Source organism: Hylobates moloch, unplaced genomic scaffold (genome assembly GCF_009828535.3).
Source record: "Hylobates moloch isolate HMO894 unplaced genomic scaffold, HMol_V3 SCAFFOLD_21, whole genome shotgun sequence".
Classification (NCBI taxonomy): Eukaryota; Metazoa; Chordata; class Mammalia; order Primates; family Hylobatidae; genus Hylobates; species Hylobates moloch.
The window spans coordinates 27648527-27667576 of NW_026652296.1; the positions used below are offsets into that span (position 1 = coordinate 27648527).

Below are 19050 nucleotides of genomic sequence, written 5' to 3' on the forward strand. Positions count from 1 at the left end.
ATGTCTTCTTCTTCTCCCAGGCAGAATTGGTGGCTCCAGGGACAGACAGAACCTGGAGACTGCATGTAGGGAACTGGCATTAGGTACGCAAAGAGTTTGCTGGGCTTGGCTGAAAGTTGCAGCTCAAGAGAAGTTGTTTAATGCAAGAGGGCAGGTCTATACAGCCTGGAGGAGCAGTCTGCTCCCCTCTGGGGTGGGGCAGAGGAAGGAGGGAGGAGGTGAGGGAAGAGGGAGGAGAAAAGGAGGAGGAAGGGATAGGGCAGAAGTGAGGGAGGGAGACCCAGGCACTCAGGGAAGATAAAACAGCCCAGCTGAGCAGTCCAGCTTCTTGGTGATGACTAAGTATGGTTTTGCCTCACTTTCCCCAGTGGCTTGAGATGAGAAGTTTGCCTGAGCAGCGAGCTGGCCCACTCTCAGGCCTCCCAGTGGTCTTGCCTCAGCTCTGGTAGAAGAGTTCACTGGATATCACCACGTAGCCCTGAAGGGCAAAGGAAACCATGGACCAGGTCAGAGGAGGCACGGGCAGGACCCCAGCCCCCCACCTCAGCCTGGCTCTGAGTTCCACTCTGCCATTCTTGCTGTGGGTTGTGAGGAGAGTCCTTTGCCTCTCTGGGCCTGTTTCCCAGTCTGTCACTTTGGGGGTAGTAACAGCCTCCACCTCACAAGACCACTGTGAGGATGCAGTGAGACCCCCCAGGAAGGCACTGGTTGCTGCTTGGTTGGTGGATACCATTGATGCTTTATGAATGGGAGCCCAGAACCATGGAGCATCTTCTCCAAGTCCAAGTCTCTCCAGCAGAGTCAGGGGCCCCCCATAGCTCCCCTATGCTACACTCCACTGCAGGAGCATTCTGGAGGGCTGCCGATCATTCATTCATTCATTCAGTAAATCTTCATCAAGCCTCTACTATAAGCCAAGCCCTGTGGCAGGTGCTGGGGAGCCAGCAGAGAACAAGCCAGACCCAGTTCCTGCCCCAGTGTAGCTCGTGGTCCAATAAGGCAGCCACAGTTAGTGGCTATGGCTAATTAATTAGTCCTATGGCTAATTAAATTGAAATTCATTAAAATGAAATAAAATAAAAAATTCAGGTCCACAGTTGCACTAGCCACATTTCAGTGCTCAGTAGCCACATGTACCTGTGGCTTATCATGGCTGCTGCTTTGGACAGTATAAATTTCCATCCTTGAAGAAAGTTCCATCGGTAACAGTACTAGACTACGGACATTTCACCTCTGACCCAGTGGCTGGGTCAAGTGCCAAGGTGGGTCAGCCACTAACCGTGCCTGTTTTGGGAAGTCCTAGGGAAATTCCCACAGAGCCCTGCTCCTCTGTGTACCAATTGTTCCTTCCCATGGGGGCAGATCACCCAAGTGCCTTGAGACAGTAGTTCTCAAGGAACAAGGGCATCCTCCCTGGAATTACATCAGCAGGTCACACTGATGGGGTATGAATAGCACATGAGACACTGGGCTTGAGAGATCTGGGTTCAGCTTTCTGTCTTAGGCATGTCTTGTTGAGTGAATTTCCTTTTACATCCCAGGTGCAGAAGAAAGCAGTTGTAGGATCTCACCCTGGGCAGTGCTGTGATTGAATCTCAACCTGGGCCCACAATTTCAGATCCAGGGAAAGCAATTTTAGAAAGTTCAGGAAGTTCCCTACTCCCATCCAGCCTGCACAGTTTGTCTACAAAGTGGAAGGAGTTCCACTGTCATCTGCCCCAGATATCAAAGGGGTTGTGCCCATTCCAGGGCACAGGATCATGGGACAAGTGAAGGCCCCAATTCTCTGAGTGTGGCCTGGTGTGATATTTTATGAGGACTAAAGGAAGGGTGAAACCTTTGACCCAGCATTTCTTGGCATCCTGGACTTTTCATTTCATTGCAGTTAAGGATTCATGGCATGGTTTTGGCAGCCACAGCAGGGGAGGGAGAGAGGTGACCCCCACCTCAGTCAGTCCCTCTGAGTGAAGGAGGTCCCTCTGGTCACACCCAAAGGCTCTCACCTCATAGACAAAGATCTCGGGGGCGACATAGTGGAGGTTGACCACGCCGGGGAGGGCAATTCCCATGGCCAAGAGGGCTGCAGGCGAGAAAGAAGAAAGGATCGTCCCCTGGAGCCAGCCTGTGCTGAAGCCCTCATGTGCATCACAGCACTGAGTCCTCGCAGGCATCTGGGAGATGGATGCCATTATTGTTATACCCATTTTACAGAAGGGGAAGCTGGGGGTCAGAGAGAAAAAGGAACTTAGTGAAGATCACACAGCTGCTACACAGATGTGTGCCAAGGGGCATGCACACATGGGCTTCTAGACTCCAGAGGCCCCCTCTCACCCCGTGAGCCTGGGAGGTGGGAAGGGGGCTGGGATTGAGCACTGAGCAGATGTGGGGTATGGTGGGGGCCAAAGGGGCCCTGCTGGGGTGGAGGGCAGGGCTTACCATTGAGATGGTCCAGCAGGGGCTTCTCAAAAACGGTGCCCATCAGTGTGCGCACCTGATCTGTCTGTGGCCATGGAGCCAGGGAGATGAGCCCGTCCCAGCCGAGGGGCCAGAAGAGATGGACAGTCAGGCACATACATAAATATACACAGAGACAGACAGACAACGGATAGATGGCAGAGGCTGAGGCACAGGGAGGAAGGCAGATCACCCATGTCCTGGGTTCAAGTGGGGCCCAGAAATGCCCCCGGGGCTGGCTCAGCCTTCGCAGGGTCACACCCAGCAGCAGTACTCATCGGCGTGGAGGCTGAGGGACAGGCACTGACTGTGGACACTCATGCACTGTGTGACTAACAGGTGGACTGGCCAGCAGACTGCCTGACACAGATGATCGACAGACAGACAGACTGACAGCTGGGTAGAAGGGGGGCATGTTGACGGCATGCCAGCTGACAAGTGGATGTATGGTGGCCGATGACCCAATCATATCACCTGGCTGAAGGGACAGCTGACATTCTTTGTCCAACTGACCAATGGACTTTTGGGGTGAGGGCTGGGTGACAAGTCATCGACTGGACTGACTGGCCACTGTCCCCAAGCAGCCCGGGGAAGCCTGACTGTAGTGGCACACACAGGCACACGGGTCAGCACACATACACTGACATGCCTTCCCCAGGCTCAAGGCGTGCCCCACCCAGGACGCGGGTTTCTAGAGGCCCCAGCCCCACACTCACATCAATGAAGCCCACGTTGGAGGAGGCCACCGTGAGCTGGACATCCCTGAAAGAGAAGCAGGAGAATTCAGGACAGGGTCTGGCACCTCCCTACCCCCAGGCTCCCTGACTAGCACCGTGACCCAGGGTGGCGATGGACCCATTGCACAGAAGAGCACACTGAGGCTGCTGGGTCCAGGTGGGCTCGCTTACCCCAGCACAGACGTGGTCCCCTGAAGCTTCACCTTGGACACAGAGAGCTGGAGGCTCAAGTTCACTACCTGGGTACATGGGGAGAGCAGGGTCAGAGGGCACAGAGCCGCAAGGGGGGCACCAGCCACCCAGCCTCCCACCCATACCCCGACTCATTCAGGCAGCAGGTGTCTGTGGAGCCCCCGCTATGTGCCAGGCCCCATGCTGAATGCTGGCAACAACACAGTGTGAACAAGCAGACCAGCTCCCTGCCCTGGGAACAAGCTGCCAGCTGTGGGAGAGGGGGACCATGACCACAGTAACCAGACGCCATCCTTTCAGAGAGTGGCAGGGGCCACAAAGGCAGAGAGGAGGTGCCGAGAAGGCTGATGGGGACCTTCTTACTCAGAGTAGGCCAGGAAGGCTGCAGCATTTAAGCTGAGACCTGGAAGAGGAGGGGGAGCTGGCCATGCCAAGAGCCAGGGTGGGAGACTCCTGGACCGAGGGCTCAGCACATGCAAAGGTCCTGGGGCAGGAGTGTCCTGACACGTTCAAGGATCAGCGAAGACATTAGTGTGACTACAGCAAAGACGAGCGGACAGCGCAGCAGGGAGGGAGGTCTCTGTGACAGTTGCCTGCCTTCTGACCGGCCCCACTGCACTCACCACATCCACGGAGAAGAGGGACTGGAAAGCTGAGTTGGAGGCTGCGGCCAGGACCTCCACAAAGGGCTGCAGACGCAGGGTGGCATTGTTCGTGTGGAGCATGGCCACAGGTGTGGCACCCAGTCGCACCTTGAGCACCACAGGCATGGGCTCGGAGAACTGGCGGGCCACCTGGGGAGGCAGAGGCAGAGGAGGCCCTGCTGGGGCAGCGGCTGGTGGGCTCTCTGGTCAGTCACTCCTCAAATGCTGATTGGGCCACCACGGTGCTGTATGTCACTAGGCACAGACGTGGGTCCCCCCCAGGCCGCTGGACAAGACGAGGGGGTTGGATCTCCCCGAGGAGGTGACCTTGAGCTTGGTCTTGAAGAAGGATAAGGGAAAGGGAGGAGAAAGACATTCCAAACAGCAGACACTGCTCAAGCAAAGGCACCGACAGACAGAGTGTGATGTCTGGGCAGAAGTTAGAGCCTCCCCAAGATGGAGGAGCAGGTTTAAAGACAGATGCTGAACTTCACTTGGGACAGATAAGAGCCAGCAGAGATCCCACGACCCAGAGAACCCCCACCCCAGTCCCCTGTCTCAGTCCCTGGAATGATCAGAAACATCACCAACCTCCGGGATGAGCCGGCCCAGCGCAGAGGTGTTCAGCAGGTTGTCATCCGACCTCTGAAATCAGCCCCCCAGGCCACAACAGGTTTTAGGGCAGCTGCTCCCCAAGACAGATCACCACTTTCCCCCTGAGTAATCACTCCCCATAGCCCCTGTTTAACCCTTCCGATAGCCACCCTGTGGCGCCAGCTTCAGCGGCCCCACCCACCCACGATTAGGCCTCTGGGGGTGTCTCCCTAGGCTGGGCCACAGGGAGGTCTTGCCCCACGGGCCCTGGGCTGCAGGTCGGGCCCTCACCAGCTGCCCTGTGATGTCCAGGTTGAGGGCACCGGACTTCTGCAGCAGCAGGAGCGCAGAGTCAAACAGGTGCTGGGAGAGGCCCACGGTGGCCATGGAGCCCTCGGTACCCACAAGCCTTGGCAACACAAAAGGGGTGGCATCCATGGGCAGGATGATGGGCTTGCCCAGCAGGAAGAGAACAGCCTGTAGGGGTGGGAGGGGGAAGTAGGAGAATTCAGCAGGGCCTCAGCACGGAGGTGGCTCCATGGCCGAACCTGGACTCCTAGATGCCACTCCCTGCCCCCCCAGCCCCTGTAAGATGCCACATGTGTAGCTCACACTTTTGCCTGTGTGGCGTGCTCCCGGCTGGGACACTATTCCAGCTCTTCCTCTCCTTTCCCACTCCCCCGCTCCTTTAGGAATCTTCTGGAACACCAAGGACTCCAGGGGCAGCAAGGCCCCAGCCCCGGGCTGGCCGGGAGGCACTTACATTGACTTCCAGGGAAATGTAGTCACTGGTGACAGTGGGCACACTGACCATGGAATAGCGGATCTGGGACTCAGGACCCACGGGGTTGAGGCCTTCAGGAAAGCAGGGTGGAGAAGAAAAGATGACATATTTAGCACTGCTCACCAACGTTTCATCTATCCAGAAAAGTTTATTTATTGTCTGATTGCCCTGATTAGCCAGAGCCAGGCCACAAAACAAAAGAGGCAGAGCAAGCGTCTGAATAAGCAAATTTAAGTGGCAAAGTGCACACGGCCGGGATTGAGCTACTCACAGCCTGCTGACTCTTAGTTTAGACACAGTTCTAACAGGTATGCTTTCTGCTTTCCCCCTCGGTGGGAGACTAGTGACCCCAAGTTAGAAGGAAGGGGAAGGGCCCAATCCAGGCACAAATATCCCCTGACAAAGGTGAGAAGCAACCACAGAAAAAGAAGAGAACTCTCACTTATCGAGGTCCAGACGTTTGACTTACAGCATCTCATTCAATCCTCGTTACAATCCTGTAGGGTTATTTTATACACACGCACGCACACACGCACACACACACGTACACACACACATGCACACACAGTCTGGTGAGGTTCAGTCTTGCCCAGGAGTGTAATACCTGGTCAGTCTGACCCCAAAGCTATGCTCTTCTCACCTCATCACACTGTCTCCTATGAGAACTCCAAGGGCACACCCCACTGGGGCCAGTTATGCAAGATCACAGAAGTCCAGCTTCCCTAACAGACCCTCCAAGCAGCCTTCAGGGAGGCATGGCTCAGAGCCCAACTCCTCTGAGCCTCAGAATACTCTTGCAGGGAAGTTTCAAAGGGCGAGGCCAGGCGCGGTGGCTCACGCCTGTGATCCCAGCACTTCGGGAGGCCGAGGCAAGAGCTGGTCTCTGGAATGATGATTCTAGATTCTTGAATGATTCCAGATTCTAAGTGTCAATGGTCCTTGGATTCTCCGATGTTAAGACTCATGATTTCAAAATTGTATTTTGTTTTTCAGATTTTTTGATCTAAGATATACAGATTCTAGAATCAAAGACGGTTTTGGTTCTAGAATTTGGAGATGCCCAGATTTCATGAATAATTACACTGTTTTGGGAGCTCACAATTCAGTCACCCTACAACTGACTCTCCTAGAGGTCAACCGTGATCCAGAGTGGAGCCTTTGGAGGGTCCTAGGGGCTTCAGGGGGTCCCAGAGGCCCCAGCCCCCTCCCCTGGCTCCCAGATCTTACCAATTAAGGTGCCCAGGTGGACATTGACACCCTGTACCAGGTTGGAGATGCTCAGGCACAGCTGTGGTAAGACAGAGAGAAGGAGGCTGGGGTTAGGGCAGCCCTCGGGCTGGAGGGCACAAGGCTGGGCGGGATCTAGAGTCCCTCTCTAGAAGCCTCCCCAACCCGTACACCATGCCTGGAATCCCTTCCTCCACCCGCCAATGGGCATCTCCTGGGACCCCTTCCAGGCACCAAAGAAACAGGGGAGAAGCAACCCAGAGGCTGATGGCAGCGTGAGCATAGGTCCCCTGGCACGGAAGAAAGAACAGGGGCCGTGGAGCCCAGCGGAGGTGGTCACAGCTGGGCCTGAGCAACTGAGGCAGGGAATCTGCTGCAACAGGGCTCAGAGCTCAGTCTTGAAGCTCAGCTGGTGAGAGGATGGTGCCCATGCAGAGGCAGGCAGTGATCAGCAAGCCAGACCAGGCCAAGCTTCAGACGCCAGGCCAGGGAGCTGCAGAGGTTTCCCCTGGGCACCATGAGCAGCCGGAGAAGTATATTATGTTGGGATCAGTGTGATAGAAGATGGGGGCAGAGGAGGAACTGCAAGGCCAGGGGCACTCACAGCCTTAACCAGGCAAGAGCTGGGGAGACTGGGCAGGGCGAGGTTGAGGGGAAGAGGAGAGGGTGGGTCTTCCTTCCTGCAGTGCTGCCTGAAGCCCCTTGCCCAGAAGAGGCTGGCTATGAAGGCAGCAGGGGGATTACAGGGAGAGGAAGAGGCTGGACCAATAGGCAAAGTCAAGCCGTCCACTTGGGCATCCCACAGGACTCTCAAGAGGAGCTGCCCCACCTTCACCCCTTGAGCCTCGGTTTTCTCATCTGTAAGGTGGGCATGCTGCAGTTGCCCTCTTGGGGGGTGTGGGGTGGCATGCAGGAGGTTGACTTCATCTCTACTACTGCCCCTTAAAGCAGTAGTGGGGTTGGGATGGGATAGGGCAGGGAGAAAATGAGCTCCCCCTGGGCAGTGGGACCCTAGCCCTTGGGCTACCCTCTCTCACCAAGTCAGCTCCATGCAGACAATGACAAGAGCTAAAATAGTAATAATAATAGCAGCAGCCACTCTGCCAACCCCTGTCCCGAACTCTTCTGAAATGTTAATGCATTTCGTGCCTGCAACCGCCCCATGGAGGAGGGGCTCTGTCTCTTTCAGTACACATGTGGAACCAGGAGCAGAGACTGCACATCTGGAAAGGACCAGGACCCATCCAGGCCACAGCTGGCCCCATGCCCACACCCTCGTTCACTCTCCTTCTGTCTTCTGTTCACAAACCACAGGCCCATGAACCCCACTCCATCCACCCTCTAGCATGAAATTGGGGCTGCCCTAAGAGGATGAACCTCCCTCTACTCCAACCCCATAAACTCTGCCCTCATTTGTGCCTCCCCATCACTCCCCTGGACCTGGCACCAGCCTTTTCCCTGCCTTCATGGGGACCATGAAGAGGCTTCTTCTTTTTTTTTTTTAATCCCAAGCAAAGTCCCCCCTGCCTGAAATCCCACTCTTTCTTCACTGTGCCTTCTCGGTGAAGCCATGCCCTCCTTTCTGAGAAATCTGCAAGCCCTTTACCTTGTTACTCAAGACAGCTTTAATGTGCTTCTGCACCAGGACCAGCAGCGCGTGGGAGGTACTGAGGGAGAAACAGAGAAAGAGTTCCTGGGCTCCCAAACATATTAGGTCCCATCGTTCAGCACAGTCGCACGTCTGGGAAGAGAAGTCTCTATCCTCAGCCAGGAGGCCAATCAATCCCATTTGATGCCCTGCCACCTGCCAGACACAGTGCTGGCATAATTGGCCCCACAGATGGGGAAATTGAGTCTCAAAAGAGAGGGTCATTTATCTCAAGGTTTGGAAATGGCCAAGAATGTGGCGAGTGAGACAGAGAGGGCGTTGCAAAAGCCAGACTTGGCCATGACCTTGGCCAGCTGGCTTCGTGGCCACTCTAAGCCCAGTGAAGGTTGGATTAGGGGGTAGAGCTGGGATCCTCGGTCTGCTTCATGCTTTGGGTCCAATTTTCTGTGACACACCTAATAAAATCCCTTCCTGACTCTGGGTCTCCATTTCCCCTCTAAACAACTCAACAGTGCTCCATAGGCACCTATGGTTCCTTGATTTGCAAAAATGTCCATCCAAGCCACAGCCCAACCTCGCTGAACCAGCTCCCTGGGGAGGTGGGAGGGTGACTTCTGTGTTTCCAAAGCCTCTGGGCTTCCATTTCCCCTTCAATAAGCTGTGAGCATCCTCTGCCTGTGAGGACGGCGAGGGGTCATGAGTCACACGTGGTGATCATGGGACACAAGTGTGAATGGGTTTATGCAGCCACATCCCTCTCTGGGGAAAAAGCTCAGTCTTGATGCATACGTTGCATTCTTCTAAGCCTCCAAGACGCTCAACACCTCAGCAAGCCCCGCTCACACTGGGAAGGTGCAGGCATCATCTAGGGGGATTTGCAAGCCATGGGATTAGTCGGGCTGCCTGGGCATGAATCTGGCTACACCATCTGTCAGCCAGTGGCCTTAGGCAAGTCACTTAACTGCTCTGGGCCTCGTTTGCTCTCCTGTAAAATGCAGGAAATACTTAACACCTACCTGGTAGGATACTGTGAGGATCAAACGAAATGACCTACCGAAAGGGCCTAAACAATCCTCAGCACACAGAAGTGCTCTGGAGGCGGGAGCTGCCATCAGCCTTTATGCAGAAGGGAGCAGCCACCTGCGAGAGCTCGCTCTTGGTGGGTCCCAGGCCCTCCCTGGCTTCCTTTCCCTCATCTCTGCTAGGAAGGGTGGGTCTCCGAGGTCCTAACAGCCAGTCTGATCCACCCAAAATCCCTCCCCAAAGAGTGCTAATAGCTAGTGTGTATTGTCAAGTGGTGCAGGGGATGGAAAGGTCCCAGGCTCTGGCTGCTCAGTTGCTGTGTGACCTCAGGCATGCCTCTCCCCCTCTCTGAGCCTCAGTGTCCTCTGACATAAAACAAGCACAATAATGGGGGCCCCTGAGGCCCCTGTGGCCATTGGTTAAAGTCCTGACTGGGCAGCTCAGGAAACAGCAGCACAGCTTTGGCATCTGAGATTCCTGTGACCCTGCCCTCGCCAGGCACCCACCTGTTACTGCCATCAAACTCGTTAGCATGGCCCGAGAATAAAGAGCAGGCAGAGATGCTGACCACAGGGGTCCTGATGGAGCTCTGGGTCACACGGCTGTCAGCCAGCAGTTCCACAGGCAGCATCAGCTCCAGGGGCTCTGGGGTGCTGTAGGGAGGCCGGTCCTGAGCCCAAGCAGCACCGCCCAGCAGAGCCCACCATGACTGACGATAGATCTTACAAATTCCCCAGCCCCTGCCTGCCCTCCACTTGGCCCAGGCAGGCCCCCCCCACCTCCCAGAGTGAGATGGCCCTACCTGGGGCAGGCCCACAGTCCCCGGCCCCAAGACTCCACTGGGGGTCATAGACGTTGCAGCAGTGGGTGTGAGCACTGGCTGTCCGGAGCCTCTCACTGTGAGACCCTGGGCCAGTCATTTACCATGCTGAGCCTCAGTTTCCTCTTCCATAAAATGGACATAAGGTTGGTGGGACCTATTTCGCAGGGCTGTGCTGAGTTTCCTGTGAGATAATCATGTGAAAACACCCAGCACAGAGCCTGGCCCACAGGAAGCACTCATAAAGTCATAGTGCCAGGGTAGAGAAGCTAGATAAGAGACCCCTCTGACTGCACAGCTCATGGAGTGAAAATTAAATGCAGTAGCATACAAGATGCCAGGCACACAAAAATAACTCTGATCGTTATGCTTATTGAGCGTCTGTCAGGTGCCTTGCCCTGGGAAAGGGAGGACAGTCATTATAATCACAGCAATGAACCCATTCACCAAACCCTCATTGGCACTCTGTAGAAGTTCACCCTATTCTACAGATGAGGAAGCTGAGGGATAAACAAGCGAAGTGACTCTGCCCAGTTGCAGAGCTGTTGAGCAGGGTTCTCAGAAATGTTCTAACTATCTTGCTCCCCTCCAAGGGTGAGGGGAGAGAGAGCACTGGACAGGGAGTCAAGAGGCCTGGATGAGGGCCCTGGAGGAGCGTCTACCCCCTTCCCCTCACTGTGCCCCTCAGAGCACCCCCAAAACCCTTCTCACCCCCTAACAAGGAGATCCACTCACCGAAAGACCTTGAAAGTAAAATTAGCTGCTGCCAGCAGGCGCACTCCGAAACCAGCAATGAATTTCAGGTGGAGGCGGGGCACATGGACATTCAGAATCCGGATCCTGCAGGGTAGTAATCAAGGTGACAGAGTGGCCCCCATTAAACCATGGGATCAACTCTGGGATGGGTGCTCTGAGCCATACCCACATGATGTTATAAAGAAGGGCTTTCTCACGATTGGAACCATGAGGTAAGGGGGAGGTGGTGAGTTCTCCATCACCATGGGGCATGCAAACCAAGGTTGGACACCAGCTGGTACGGAAAACATGCAGAGGGGCCCCCGCTTTGGGCAGGACTTCAGTGAGACGATGGCTCAGGTTTTTGAGTTTCTGACCCCTGCCTGGAAAGTTGGGAAGGTTGGAAAAGAAAAACTTCAGGAACCACGGAAGGCAGAAATCCTCTCTCTGGTATCTTAGGCAATGTCTGCAGCTCGTAGCCTACAGCAACAGAAACTCCCCCACTTCAAAGCTCCAAGCATTCTCCAGCTAATCTGTGATTTTTTTATTTCCTAAATGAAAGTCATTTCTGCACTGTACAGTTCAGATCCCCTGTACAGAAGCTGCTTCTGTGCACTCAACAATCCTGGGTTCGATCCCGTGTCTACAAACAAGAGCCCTGGGCACTGTTTTCAAACAGCCCCGTGGTGTCCATTGTGTGGCCAGAGCACAAGTGATTTAGGCATCTTTGGTCGCTAGGTATTTATGTCCAGTTCTCCACCTTTATTAACCGTGCCATGAACTGCATTTCAGCTCTACCTAAGGGATCTCAAACTGGTGGCCCCCAAACCAGATTTTTTTTTACCACCCACCCATTGTTCCAGGGTCTTAAAGTCTTACGTGTTTTTTGTTTGTTTGTTTGTTTTTTGTTTTGTTTTGAGACAGAGTTTCACTCTTGTCGCCCAGGCTGGAGTACAATGGCACGATCTCAGCTCACTGCAACCTCTGCCTCCCAGGTTCAAGAGATTCTCCCACCTCAGCCTCCTGAGTAGCTGGGATTACAGGCACCTGCCACCACGCCCAGCTAATTTTTGTATTTTTAGTTGAGATGGGGTTTCACCATGTTAGCCAGGCTGGTCTTGAACTCCTGATCTCAGGTGATCCACCTGCCTCGGCCTCCCAAAGTGCTGGGATTACAGGTGTGGGCCACCGCGCCTGGTCTTTAAATGTTTTTTAATTAGTTGCTATCATTCCAGATTTGATGGATTCTAGATGTATATCTTCTCTTGGAAACCCAAAGATCTGACAGTAGTGAGCCCTAGTTCCTATGTGGAAGGTGACTGTTGACCAGCCCGGGGGTGTCTAAGTTTGGGATGCTCCACGTCCCTATGCCTTTAGTTTCTGCATTAAGCAGAGTAGGGTGGAAGCAAAGGAGGCTCAGATTCATGTCTAAATTCAGTGTCCAGTTTCTAGAAACAGAGGTTCCTGCCAGCCCTGGGGACCCAGGAGCCAGTCTTAGCCCCTGAGGGCAGAAATTCACTAATTCAGAGGCACCAGGCCCCGGCTTCTCCACCTTGAGTCTCTCTCTTAAATCATCCTGTGACCACTCACCTTGTGGGAGGGAGCACTAACCTTCAGTGGAGAGTGCTCATCTGGTGGACTGGAACGCTTTGCCCCGTGGATAGGAGCATCTGCCCAGCAGGCAGGAACACATGCCCGGTGGACTGAAGCACCCACCTGGCAAGCAGAAACACTCCACTTGGTGGCAGGAGCACCTTCTCTGGAGGAGGGGAGCACTCACCTGGTGGGCTGAAGCACCTCTCCACTCCAGTCCAGGAAATGAGGGACAGTGACCTGCAGGGCCCGCTGGAGAGGGGCTTTCCCAATTTCAGACACTGTGGGGCCAGGGTAGAGTGAAGTCAGGGTGCCCTCGGGAGCCACCAAGTAGCAAGAACACACTGCCTGCCATCTACCCTGCACCTCGGGCAGAGGGTACTCAGACTGGAAGGGGTGGGCTTGCTCCAAGCATGTGGGGAGGGCAGCTGACTCCCCATGAGCCTGCCTTGGGTGCACCACTCGCATCAGGCCCTCTCCACCTCGGCATGACCTCCTTCCCCCACTCTGCCTCTCAAAATCCTGCTGATTTGCCCCGTCCTTCAAAAGCAACAAAATCCTTTGCCCTCTTACAAGCTTCCAACCAGATCCCACCTCCTCTGGGAGCCTTCCCTAAGTTCCCAAGCAGAAGGGGCATCTCCCAGTCATCCCTGGCCTGCTGCGGAGGCGCCCATGGGAGCAGAGGGGACATCCCTTGGGAGGGAAGGGGACAGCCTCACCTGGAGGCTGAGGATTCAAGAATCTCTCAGATCCTGGGTTCAAACCCCAGTGCTCACTGCTACTCACTGCCTGTGTGGCTACTCTGTGCCTCAGTTTCCCCATCTATACATCTGCAATGATTCTAATGGTATCTGTCACATACGATCACTGTAAACACTCAGTGCACAGCAAATGCTAGCTTCTACCATTGCTATTTATTTTTGTAATAATAGCGGCGATCACTTATGTCGTGATCCTGTAGTGCCAGGCCCTGTTCTGAGTGCTTTACTTTTCCTGTTATGGTGCCCAGTTTACAGAGAGGTGAGGGCACCTGACCAGGGGAAGCTGGCTTTGGACCAAGGGACCTGGCTCCCGAGCCTCTGGGCATCCTCACTCACCTGTGCTGCTGGGCCCCAGAGAGGTGCTAATTAAACAGGAGTTGAATTAAAATAAGAGGTAATGGTGCTGGAACGGAGCTTCAAATGAGGAGTCAAGAGGACTGCCCACTGCTCAGACTCACTGTGGGAACTTGAGAAGTCCCTGCACCTCTCTGGGTCTTAGTATCCCCCAACAAGAAGCATTAAGGCGGTGGTTTCCATGTTTCTCAGCACCCCTCTCCCATCTAACCACCTGCAGCTGAGCTGGGACTAACACCCAGACCTCAGACTCCATCTACAGTGCTCCCTTGATGCAGGGTTTGAACTCTGGGGCTTGCAGGATGGGGTGGGGAGGACACTGGAAGTGGCCAGTCAGCCCAGCCTGGGGAGCAATGCGTCCACCGTGGGCCTCCAGCCAGATTTCTGCCAAGAACAAACACAGGCAGGCAAGCTGGGGAGGGCTCCCTGGGGACAAAGGAGGCTTGCACAGGACAGGCAGAGGGCAGGAAGGCGGCGGAGGGCGCAGCCCTCATGGCCCTACCTGCAGGCATCCATGAATGGCTCCATGTCACGCTCTGGCACGGATCACTGACCCCTTTCATTGCCTGCCCATTAGCCCGGATACAAGGTCCTGGAAGGCTGCATGTACCCAGGGATGGGGAACCCTGCTACTTCCCTGAGCCACTGCTTCGTGTCCTGGGCCACTGAAAGTCCCATCTACTGTCTGACCTGACTTTCTCACACTGTAATCTGAGTTTGGCCTTGGGGGAAACAGTTTCTGATCTCCCAGCTTTGGTGGGAAACCAAATTCTCACCGGGAGGCAGCTCGAGGTGAATAAACGTTTGTGCTGGTGCCCTGGACCTTGGCAATGTCCGTCCTTCCCTGGGCCTAAGTTTCTTCATTGTGTCCTCCGTAGGGGATTGGGGCAAGATCTAGCAGCAAAGCCATAAGACAGAGCCCTCGCACAAGTGGGACCCAGAGAGCGGATGGTTCTGTCACGCTGAGCTCGGAAGGGATGTAACTTTAGAACACTCCCCGCATCACGGTGCTAGACAGACCTCTCCCAAGAACACATGTGCATGCACACACCACATACACAAACGTGTACACCCAGGGTACACAGCCATACCTGTGCACACACATCCAGGCAGCATCATGGGTTTGCACCATCCCCGACACTTAAGTACACACGTGGGCACAGCTCTATGAAATTTCAAACTCATAAGTAGACACACACAGGTAAAAATAGCCCCTCAAACTGACCTACACCCACATCACTAAAGCATGTGAGCAAGTCACGTGTGCACACTTGCACATTGGCCACGTGACGTACTCCCCCCTCGCACATTTATGTAATAAGCATTTGTTGAGCAGCGCCATGTGTCAGGCACTGTCTGGGTGCCAGGGACACAACTTCTAATTAAAATCTGGGTCCTCATGGGGCTTTTGAGTTCACAGATACACACACACACTTAGGATTGCGCACTCATGTACAGGCTCGCAGGCACTCATTGGGTGGCACACCCCTTACCGTAGCTCAGTGCTGCCTTGTTGAGTCGGACCACGGTGCCTGGCGTGGAGGCAATGACCACGGGCAGCAGCAGTGCCAGCAGCAGGCCCAGCCTATGTGCCCAAGCCATGGCTGCCCTGGCCGCTGCCCACAGGATCTGTGGGCTGGGGTAGAAATGAGCATCAGGGAGCTCAGCCAAAACAGCCTACCCCTGAGCCGCCCGAACCCCACTCCAGCCTGGAGGGAACAAGCCCTGACTGGTGATCCCAGCCCTGCCCCAGGCCCGCAGACATCAGTTTTTGCATCTCTGCATTGGGAACCATCACCTTGCCTTGCTTGCTTCATCAGGAATCATGGGGGAGTCCCTTCTGGAAATGACCCCCAATGCCCAGGGAAGAAATGGTCTTGCCTAGGGCCACACAGTGGACTGGGACCAGGTGCAGGACCCAAGCCATGGCAGAGAAGGATGGTGAGGCCCCCAAATGGGGAGGCTGAGGGTAGTTTCCTGTCCCAAGAAGACACCCAGGACTGTGTCACCTGATGCCGGAGTCCAGCCCCGTGTGACAGCCCAGCCTGGTGTCGAGCTGTCCACCAAACTCAGCCAGGGGAGGACCCAGGGTGGCTCCTGTCCTCATCCCCTCCTGGCCAGATGAGAAATGGCCTAAGAGTAGGCCTCTCACATGGCCCCCATCCACTCCTGACACAGTCTGTCCAAGTAGGCAGATCTGTGTCTGACTCAGGGAGAGGGAGCCAGGCAGGAATGAGGGACTGCTGCTCAGGTGGGCCAGCTGAGACCCAGGATGGCGGCACTTGCCCAGGTCCCACAGCAAGGCCAGGGATGGAAGGACCCTTGTGCAGAGGGTGGCTGGAGGTAGCATCCCCACTGAACAGATAGAGAAGCCGAGACTCCTTGGAGGTGGCGTACCAGCCCAGCCCCATGCCTACCTCAGGTGGTTCCTGAGACAGGTGAACTCTCAGCTCCAGGGTAGCCCTCCTCTGCCCCAGGCAGGCAGGTGCAGAGGCTACTTTATAAGGCTCCCAATGTGCAGAGTCCACTGGGAAGGGACCCAGGGAGCGGTGAGTTTGCTTGTGGTTGCAAGTGTTTTCCCTGCAAACATGGCCTCTGCCAAAGTGTCTCATCCCACATGTGCGCTGGGGCTGCCACGTAGCCAGTAGCCAGGCCCAGCTCCCAACCACTACAAGCCCCTGGGGCTAGGCAACTATGGCCTTAGGGGCCAGGGGATCTCTGGAAGGAAAGCCGCTTCTAGGAGGGTATCCTTATCATGCCCAGCCAAGGCCTGGGAGGATGCGGCCCATGAGGACCCCATCCCCCCTCCCATAGGCAAGGGGATGGCTGCAATGACCCCTCAAGCCTGGTACCTCCAAGCTCTCTCAGAAACATGACTCTTTTAGGAGGTGCAGAAGGCTACCTAAGCACCATCCTCAGTCATTGACTGAGCCCTGACCCTGTCACATATTCACGCACTGAGCCCTGACCCCAGTTACTGAGCTCTGACCCTGCTCACATGCTGAGCCCTGATCCCAGTCACAAACTGAGCCCTAACTCAGAAGGGAACAGAAGAGAAAGTGTGTGTGACCTGTCCCCACAGCTTAACAACCCAGCCTCTCTCCAAATGCACATTCCACTCACAATGAATTAGTCCACCGTCTCTTTCCACATTACAAACGTCAGCTTCCGCCTTGGCTAGATGGGACCCAGGGAACTGTGTGTGCTGTGCGCATGAAGGAATTTGCATATGCACATGTGTGGATGAGGGTTGTGTGTGTTGATACGTGAGTATGAGCGTGTGTGCATAGTCACATGTACACATGTGCAGGGAAAATGTGTGCTCTTTTGTGTGGGCATGGACATGAAATGGGCACATTGGTGTCTTGGTTTATGGTGTTGCATGTCTATTCACATGATCTGACAGGACCACAGAGGTGGGGAGTTTTGTGTACATGTATGCATGTGCGGGCTTGGCCCACTGAGTGTTTGTGGGTCTGTGAGTGTGTGGTGTTAGGTGCATGTGTGTATGTGAGTGGACTGTTTCCTGGGATGGGGAGGTACATGTGTATGTGTTCTTGTGTCTGTGCATACACGTGTGCACAGCAGGTGATGGCCTTTCCATTTTTCTTCATTGGCACAGGATGACTTGGGGCCTTTCCCCTCCAGGGCACTCCTTGACTCCCACTGACCCCACACCAGCCCAAATATCAGGCCCAGCTCCCAGGCCTACCCTGCGCTAGGCCCCCACCAGTGTCTACAAAGCTGACCACAGATACCATCAAGCCCTCCCCTGAGCAGCTGGAGCTCACTTGAACCAGCCCTGCCTCCCAACCAGTGCTCCCCTGCCCCTATTCTAGAGGCAAAGAGGAATGAGAGGAGCCTGCTGTGAGTTCCCTGACACCCTGCTCCGGGCTTTGGTCTGTCCACCAATGCATAAGAACAGGCCATCCTGCACCCTCACCATAACTGATGCAAACAGCAGACTCAGTGGACAGAGGCGCAAATATTGACCAAACCCGCTCTCAGTGTTTGCTGTTGGCCTGGACACTTCCTTTTCTTAAATATTTGCAGCACAAGAGCCATTTGGGTGACAGCCCAAGACAGTAGACATAAAAGAGGGAGATTCTCACCAGCCCATCCCAGATCTCAACCGGCTCCCGACAGCAATGGCAAGCACCATTTGGTGAGCACCTGCTATATGCAGAATGTTCTGCCAGCCACTTTGCCTGCATCTGCAGGGATGGGAGCTGGTTCTGCTCAGCCCTGTTTCCAGCGCCTGGACCATACTAGATGCATAAATATTTGTCGAATGAATAAATGAATGAGTATACATTTGAAAGACCCTTTTAACAATTGTAGTGGTGGCATTTCAGAGTTTCCCCTTCACTGAATATTCTCAGGGGTTTTGCATTGGTGTCCTGTTGCTGCAATAATGCATTATCACAAACTTAGTGACTTAAGACACAATTTATCATGTTACGATTCTGGAGGTCTGAAGTCCCAGATGGGTCTCCCTGGGCTAAAATCAAGGAAGCATTGGCAAGGCTGCATTCCTTGCTGGAGGCTGTAGGAGAGTAATTGTCCACCTGCCTTTTCCAGCTTCTAGAAGCTGCCCTTATTCCTTGGCTCCTGGTCCCTTCCTCCATCTTCAAAGCCAGCCTGTTGCTTCTTGTGCTGCCATCTCCCTGCCTCCCTCTTCCACTTATAAGGATGCTTGTCATTACATTGCACCCACATGGGTAATCTAGGGTATTCTCCCCATCTCAAGATCGACTGATTAGCAACTTAAATTGCTCTTCTAGCTTTAACTCCCCTTTGCCTTGTGACAACATATTTACATGTTCAGGTTTTAGTATGTGGGCCTCTTTGAGGGACCATCGTACCACTTCCCATTGGTAATTAGCCTGCAATTTTAAGCAACTGCCACCAGGGGGCAAAAGTGAATTCATTTTAGCTTTGTGGTCCAAATATTCAAGCTCCCTACAGGCAGGGCTAACAGAAAAAACTTAGCTCGACATTTCCACTCGGTTATGCTTTTATTTTTCCCCAGTAAAAAAGTAGAACTTTTTTTTTGAGATAGAGTCTCACTCTGTTGCCCAGGCTGGAGTGCAGTGGCGCGATTTCTGCTCACGGCAACCTCTGCCGCCTCCCGAGTTCAAGCAATTCTCAAGCCTCAGCCTCCCGAGTAGCTGGGATTACAGGCACACACCACCACGCCCAGCCGATTTTTTGTATTTTTAGTAGAGAAGGGGTTTTGCCATGTTGCCCAGGCAGGTCTCAAACTCCTGAGCTCAGGCAATCCACCCGCTTCTGCCTCCCAAAGTACTAGGATTACAGGCATCAACCACCGCGCCCAGCCAAAAAGTAGAACTTTATTAAAGAAACAACACATGCAATGTTATTTTATGTTATGCACAATGTCCACCAGTGAGAAGCTCAGCATTACAAAATGCATTCAGGTGCAACCTAAGAAGGTGAAAAGCCTGGGAAGCTTGGGGCAGGAAGGGATCTAGGGAACAAGGAAAAGCATGGCTGGGTTAC

The 19050-nt window shown here is 54.3% G+C and overlaps 1 protein-coding gene across 1 annotated transcript; it reads right to left on the minus strand.

Annotated features, from left to right (window-relative positions):
- Positions 1-116: 116 nt before the first annotated feature.
- Positions 117-16001, minus strand: BPIFB2 (BPI fold containing family B member 2). Its single transcript, XM_032142385.2, has 16 exons — positions 15945-16001; positions 15021-15163; positions 12600-12693; positions 10820-10924; positions 9771-9917; positions 8239-8299; positions 6633-6693; positions 5385-5476; positions 4913-5098; positions 4619-4672; positions 4007-4177; positions 3363-3430; positions 3171-3216; positions 2437-2500; positions 2004-2080; positions 117-478 (listed from the first exon to the last, which is right to left on the minus strand). Exons 2-16 carry the CDS (start codon positions 15127-15129, stop codon positions 437-439), a joined length of 1377 nt encoding a protein of 458 aa, XP_031998276.1. The 5' UTR covers positions 15130-15163; positions 15945-16001; the 3' UTR covers positions 117-436.
- Between the last annotated feature and the right edge of the window lie 3049 nt (positions 16002-19050).